At 47.3% G+C, this 7,240-nt stretch overlaps 1 protein-coding gene across 2 annotated transcripts in view; it reads left to right on the top strand.

Annotated features, from left to right (window-relative positions):
• The first annotated feature begins 1,116 nt into the window (after window positions 1–1,116).
• The window catches only part of SLC24A4 (solute carrier family 24 member 4), a 98,141-nt gene continuing 92,017 nt past the window's right edge, over window positions 1,117–7,240 (top strand). Inside the window, exons 1-2 of one of the 2 annotated variants that reach the window (XM_069783597.1) lie at window positions 1,117–2,065; window positions 4,513–4,623. In XM_069783597.1, the coding sequence (XP_069639698.1) occupies window positions 1,909–2,065; window positions 4,513–4,623 (268 nt within the window). In that variant the 5' untranslated portion in view covers window positions 1,117–1,908. The remainder of the gene's footprint in view (window positions 2,066–4,512; window positions 4,624–7,240) is intronic. The other variant, XM_069783598.1, reaches the window with a different exon arrangement.

Here is a 7,240-nt window from a genome sequence, read left to right as displayed (position 1 = left end):
AAAGTCAAAGGCCCACCAGAGCCTAGGTGCCCCTGAAGCTTGAACAGTTAAGGCACACAAATTTCTGTAGCTATGTGCGTGCAAGCAGGCAACAAGGTTAACACAACTGCTTCTCTTTGGTTCTCCAGCTTGAGTAACTCGTCCTGCACTTGAGACAACTGGGCAGCCTTCAGCATGAATCCAGAGCAATTTCACATGCGGTTTGTACCAGAGCACCCTGTGCTGCCACATCTCACTAAAGCAAATATAATTCATAAACGTAAGAAAAAACCCTGCATTTCCACAAAGACGGGAAAACACAGAGGATTTGTGATATTTTATTCCTGTAAATTTGCTTTTGTAGGCTAGGATATTTGAATTATGACACCATTAGAAACAATGCCAGATATGAAGGGTTGTATGTTCTGAAGTACAAGGACAGAGATCCAGAGGGCATCACCTGAAAGGCCTTCCATTGTAAACCAAATGCTGTATCAAAAAGAAGATCAGATGAGTTAATCCCATTTTGTTTACACTCGCTCCCTGACACGTGCACCATTTCTGGATACCTGGAAGGAATACAGAACCAATGCCTGTGCTGTTGTAGAAGTTCCCAGAACTGTTCTCGTTGGCTAACAGTAACCACTTAATTAATGGCAATACCAAATTTTAGTTTAAAAAAAAACCCCAAAATCTGATGTGGGAGAGTCAGGAACTAACGGCTGTTTCACAGAATGACTACCATTGGTCATTCACTTTGTGGTCCTGGTCACCACACATTTGTTACAGCGCAAACTACGCACAGCGGGGATCAGAGCAGTGTCATTCCCCCCTGAAGTCCATCTTGAAACGCCTCTCCTAGAGGCAGGTGGAAGAGCCCAGACGCCATCCACACCCGGCCGCCTCTCCCCGCGGCACCCCCCGCTCTGCCCCCTCAGGCCCCCGGCCGCGCGCCCCGCAGCCGCCAGCCCCTGCCCGCCCCCGTCCCCCGCCCCTCATGCAGCGCGAGCCGAGCTCCGTCCTCCCGCCTCCCCCACGGCTCCCGCGCCTCAGGCAGCGCCAGCGCCGGCCCCGGCGCGCACCTCGGCTCCACAGCACTTGCCGCTGCCCGTACCCCTCCTCCCTCGGACGGCCCCGCCACACGCAGGAGCGGGCAGTTCGTGCGCCGTTTAGGGGAAAGGATTAATTTAGCCCGTTAAGTCCGCTCCCCCCGCCCAGACACCCGAGAGGAGGGGGAGGGAAGGGTACGTGCGCGTTGCCATGGGTGCCGGAGGAGCACCCAGAAAGTTGCGGGAGAGGGGCGGGGAGAAGGGGGCCGGGCCGTGCGCTCGGGGGAGCGGCCGCCCGCCCGCCCGTCCGCCGGGGCTGACCGGCCGCTCGGCGCTGCGCTGAGGGCCCGGGGGGCAGCTACTCCCGCGGCGGCGCCGGCTGTTCCGCCCACCTGCCGCCGACGGCTGGCGGCGGCGGCGGCGGGAGGGAGGGAGGGAGGGAAGAAAGAGAGAAAGAAAGGGATAAACTTCAAACTTGGCCGGGGCGGGCAGGCAGCCGCATGGATGCCGCCGTCCCTCGGTGCTGACTGGCAGCCCGCGGCACGCTGCGGGGCGGCCGCTGACAGAGGAGCGCGGGGCGCCGCCGCGCCGCTTCCTCCGCCGCCGGCCATGGTGCGTGTGGGGCGCGGGGCTCAGCCCGGCCCCTGAGAGCGACGCCTGGCCCTCCCCCCCTCTCCGGTCTGCCGCCGCCGTCCTCCCCGCGCCCTCGCCCGCCTCCACCTGCCTCTGCTTCGCCGCCGCCGACCTGAGGCGTTAGGCGTCGGCTCCTCTCCGCGCTGCAGCCCGCCCGACATGGAGTCGTCTGCGGGAACCCACCGGGAGTGATCCCCGCTTCCCGACCGCCCTGCTGGCCGCCCCCTCGGCGCCCGCGCTTGCTCCCATGGAGCCGGACGAGACGCCGCTCGCCCGCCCGAAGACCATGCTGCTGATGCTGAGGAAAGTTCGCAAGAGGCGGGAGATGCTGCTGCAGCAGCTGGGCTTCATCTGCGCCATCCTCTTCTTCGTCTGGTGCATGTCCAGCCTGCTCTCCAGACTGGGTGAGTGGCTGCGGCGGCGGGACCGGCGGACCCCGGCGGGGCCGGGAGAGCGGCTGGAGCGGCCCGGGGGCTGCCGCCCCGCGGGCAGCCGGGGGTCGGCGGGGTCAAGCGTCCGCGGCTGTTCCCCTTTTGAGTTTCTCGGTGGAAATACCCCAGCGGGCGGGCGAGGCGGGGGAGCAGCGCGGGTTCCTCCGGAGAAACCCCCGCGCCGAGCAGGTGCGTGGCCGCAGCCGCGGGGAAAGGAGGCAGCGGCGTCGCTGGCGCCCGGTGGCCAAGGGCTTCCCAGCACCGAGCCCGCCGTGCCTCTCGGAGGGCTTCGGGTCGGGAATCGCGGGGCAGCTGCGTGCCTGGGAAGGGCCCTGAAGTAGGTTCCCCCTGCCGCTGCATCAGAGCTGAATCCTCTCCAGCCGCTTCTGGTCCCCTCTGCAACTTCGGGCCACCTTTCATTTTTATCCTTAGGCTGTAAACCTCCATCAGCTACAACTGCTTCTTTGCTCGTTCTCCCCCCCCCCAGCTACAGTGTGGATTTGACAGAAAATTCTGTATTTTAGGCAAGGAACAGCGCTAATCTCATGTTTAATAGAGTCTGTTGCATTCTTTGTGCAAGTGCCATGTTGGTAAACTGATGCATTTATAATTAACTCTGTCATTCCCATTCCTTGTTTGTTTTGTTGGTTTGGGGTTTTTTGGGTTTTTTTTTCCCCCACCTGCTGGTACAGTTTGAGCTGTAAGTGTGCAGCTTCAGGCCCTCTTCCTGCAATATGCTTTGCATCCCTCAGATACAAAGTCTAAGATTGCTGGGACAGCACATGGGTCTCTGGGTAGGACTGCCAACAATCCTTGGGGATTTAAGAACAAAATCAAATTAAGCCCAGATCCTATGTCCATGTTTAATATAAGAAAACCAGATTTCAGCAGAATTAGGATGGGTCATCTGCTTAAATTAAAGCTGAAGTTAAAATGTGTGCTTTAGGGAAGAAAAATCTGATGGAACTTGTCATACTTTCTAATGGTCTTGTGCTCAAATTATTGCCTGGGTTGTTTGAAATATATCTAGGATGGCAACAACCTATCCATGTAAGAATTCAGTGTCTTAGACCATATTAGCATATTGCTCATCTTAGGACTTTAAACTTTTTTTTAATTGTGGTTTTAGAGGTAAACTGTTGCTTGCTTTCTTTAGAACTGTTTGTCATGTCTATGCTTTTTTTTTCTTTTCTTCCTTGCACCAATTACTTATTTTCATAAACTTACTGGTTTGTGAAAGCAAGTAATTTGGATATGATTATGTTTACATAGTTTGGGGGGGAGGGGGTGTTGCAGATAACAGTTTTCCAGAACTTTTTTAGATTTACATGAAAAATGTCATGACTAATGAAAGTTTTTAATCTCCTGGGTTATCAACTAAATCCCTCATAACCTAATTTTTGATGGTATGCTGCATCAGGTAGTTTTTTTTCAGCTGGCTAATTACAGTATATTGTATCCATAAACACTGACCATCTGTTCTCTATGTTTCTTATAATTGTGGCATCAGAATATTTTAGCAAATACTCTAGCCAAACTAACTTCCAAGCTAGATTTTTTTGCAAGAGTCACTGTAACACAAGCATTACATGGTGACTGAATATAAACTCTAAGATCAGCCACGGAAGAATATTTGTTATTATAATATGTTCATTTGAAATGGATGAAGTTGAGATGGAAGTGATTTAATTAAGTGGTTCTATTCTTCCCTTGATTATTATAATTGCATACCCTGCATTATCACAAGTGCTCCTTCTATACTCTATTCAGCAAGTTCCATTGAGAATGCTTCTGGAATATGAGTTTAGGCAAAAGTTTCATTGACTTCTAAAGAAGTTAGTTTTTTTTAAGACTTGTGGGGATTCACAGTGCAGTTATTTTCCATTTTCTTTGACAAGTTATGCGGGATTGATATTATCAAGTAAACCCAACACTGAAAAGATCAGCCCCTAGACTCAGAATAAACCAAAATGTAACTGGAACATGTCCATGAGCATTTTTATTTTTTGAGAAATCAGTAATGTGATATGTGCAAGTGCAGATGACTAAATGGAAGTGTGATTGTTGCTCATGTCAGCATAGCTGGGCTGGGCTTATTTCATCTATAGGAATGCTAAGTGTTGAGTTTCACAGGTGCAGGCTTCAGCATTTGTTTGCTGCAGAATATTTTCCCAGTGGGTCACAGCCAGGTATTCTGATAGCCAAAACATGCTAACAGCTCTGACACTGGACTTTCATAGCTAGTTCCACCCTTTATAGCTAGAGGGACCTAGCATACGTATGTGTTGGCATGTGCCCCAGTCACACCTTGATTTTGCTGGTCTGTCCATGCTCCTTGCTAGTGGGGGCATATGGTACAGTTAAGATGATGCAGAAAAGTATCAGTGGTAGTGGGCATAAGCTCTTTCTATTTAATACAGGCCGAGAATCAACTATTGGAGACAGACGCATTTTGTCGGAAATATGGAGGAATAGAAGGTTGATGGCGTCGCCTAATGGGACACATGAAGAAAAGAACTGTACAGAGCCAGGTAAGATGGGAAAACTTTGTGGTGTCTTAGAAGCTCTTGAGATGTATTGCGTAGTGGTGTCATGACCAAGCTGCAGTGATATGTTAGGGTAAATGTAAAAGTGTCAAACTTAAAAAAAGGCAGGACTGTTCTGTGTAGAAATAGTTTGTTGTGCTATATAATGCCATGACTTTATCTTTCAAAGGTAAAAGTTAATGTTCACGTAGAAGAATGTTTTGGGGTTATGAGGATCATGCTGACAATTCGATTTCTCTAATTTTGTTTCTTTCAGTGATTATTCCTATCTAGCTGATGCTGTGTATATTGCACAGGTAATAAGAGGTGTACTCTTCTTGAAACTATGGGTAGCTAAACATGCAGTGTTTGAGATACCATCTGAACACAGTAATTTGTGTTCATTACCATTATACATTTAATCACGTTTTCCTTGTTCAATGATAAACTATGTATTCAGAGTAGGAATTTATATTGTGTGGAGGGGGATGATGAGGTAAGTAATATGGAAACCCTGGAATCCATTTCACTTCAGGGTATCTATCCTGGCCAGGTGATAAGAATTGATTGAGGGCAGGGATAGATGACGCATTTTAATAGCAGTGTTAGTCCCCAGTGCTTTCATCTTCCCATCTGTCTTTCCAGTGTGTATTTCCTTTCTCTCTCTCCTTGCCTTTCTGTGGTTTACGGTGTGTGGGAGACAAGACGTTTTGCCAATGGCACTAGCCAAATTAATTAAAAATTCAGATTTATTTATTTTTTTAAAATATGACTCTTTGATCAACTCTGACGACAGCAGAGCCTGTGCCTTCTTGCAAACAGTATCCCCAGTTCTTGGATACTGTCAGCCCCAGGTAATAGAAGAGTTTGGAGCCGTACCCCTCCTGCCCGGCCTCCCAGTTATATGTCTGTTGTAATGCTGAGGCACTTGTTGATTGAGGATCACTACTGTGCTTATGCACTTCTGAGAGAGGAGTGGAAGAATGTTGCACAAAGTATGTGGGTCCAAAAGCTTTAATTGTATCATCTTGATGTCAAAGAGCTTCTCTGTGCTTCTGTTAAGAACTTTGTGGGTTAGTTTGCTGTTATCTGCATCTGTAACCTTATGATGCTGTTGATTTGTCTGTCAAAGTTGTTCACAGACAAGAAAGAAGACAAAAATGACCTTTTGGAAACATATAATTATTCTTGATGAATATCAGAAAATACTATTCTTTCCCATTCCTCTTCCATTTTTCTCCATATATGTGGATGCATCAGTGTGATCATGTCTGAACAGATACTTGGCAGCACACTTGGAGCCAAGCCAAGAAAGGCCACAAAATCATAGAAGCTGGATCAGAAAGATGCCCATCAAAGTTCTTGATGGGGATTTCCATTTAGTATGAATGAGAACTTTTTTACAATGATATAATAAAACTGCCAAGGGAAAACATATGCTTATGTGTAAATTGGAATACCAGGAGCAGTGTTGACTTCTCCAGATGTTTAGAACAAACAGCTCAGCTCCCTCTATTCCTATAAAATTGTAAGATTAGTTTAAAACCAATTGGAGTAAATAAATACAGTTGAGTCATTTGGATGTGCTTTCTGAAATTCAGGTCGTTGAGGTGCACTTCTGTCTGTAACCACAAGAGCTGTACACACGAGAGGCCCAAATATGCCACAGGATGCTGAGGGTTTAAGAAAAATATGAGACTTGCATTAAATTCATGATTTTTAGTCACAGTGCTGGAATTAGCCTTCCTTTTTAAAGGTGTTTCTTCTGTTAGAACACAGATTTACAGATCATATATGTCACAGGATTGCAATTACAGCATTTTTTAGTCACTTCCTGTTATTCTGCAGTTATGTACAGCTTATCTCTCTGTATCTTCTGCAGCTGAAGGGGGGATTTAGATGCTGCAAGAGTGGCTAGATGTAAGATAGCTGCAAATAAAGGGAGCATCTGAAAATACCTGAAATTGATGTTTGTTGGACAGGAATGGGTCTGTAAGAACCCATGACTGTTATTGCTCTGTAATAACTTTTGTGGGTTTGGGGGTGTGTGTGTGTGGTGGTGGTTTGCTTCCCTCCCCCCCCTCATTTTTGTCTGGTTGTCAGAGATTGAGATTTGCCCTGCAATGAGAAGAAGGTACAATGACCTAAAACCTATCAAAAAGGAGCAAGTAGCATAGTTCATCTCCATGGGAATGTAGCTTGTGTAACCCCATGACTTCATCTGGAGAAGGTAGTCCCAGGAAAGGTCAAGAGACTTGATCAAGATTGCATAAGAAATTGGTGAGAGAGTGTGGATTTTTAGTTGGAATGTGTAAGCTTTCAGTCATGTGCTTATCCCAATGTAATGAAAATCTCAGGAATGTGCTGTCAAACCCTTCTAAATAGGTGGAATTTATTTCTGGTCTTTTTTTTAAATCTTAAGAACAGATAGTTAATATGTATATATGTTGTATGAACACAGTCCTCTCTGTAGGCTCCTTTATGAGAAGTACTTATTATTACCTACGTCATTTCTATATATGCCTTAAGCATTAGGGGCCCTGCAAATGCATGGGTGTGTATATGGTATATAGCAGTTTTCTTATGCTATGTGGATGTTTTTCTATGTGTGTTTAGGATACAA

The sequence above is a fragment of the Haliaeetus albicilla genome, chromosome 5, assembly GCF_947461875.1.
Source record: "Haliaeetus albicilla chromosome 5, bHalAlb1.1, whole genome shotgun sequence".
Taxonomy (NCBI): domain Eukaryota; kingdom Metazoa; phylum Chordata; class Aves; order Accipitriformes; family Accipitridae; genus Haliaeetus; species Haliaeetus albicilla.
This window is presented reverse-complemented; position numbering and strand designations above follow the sequence as displayed.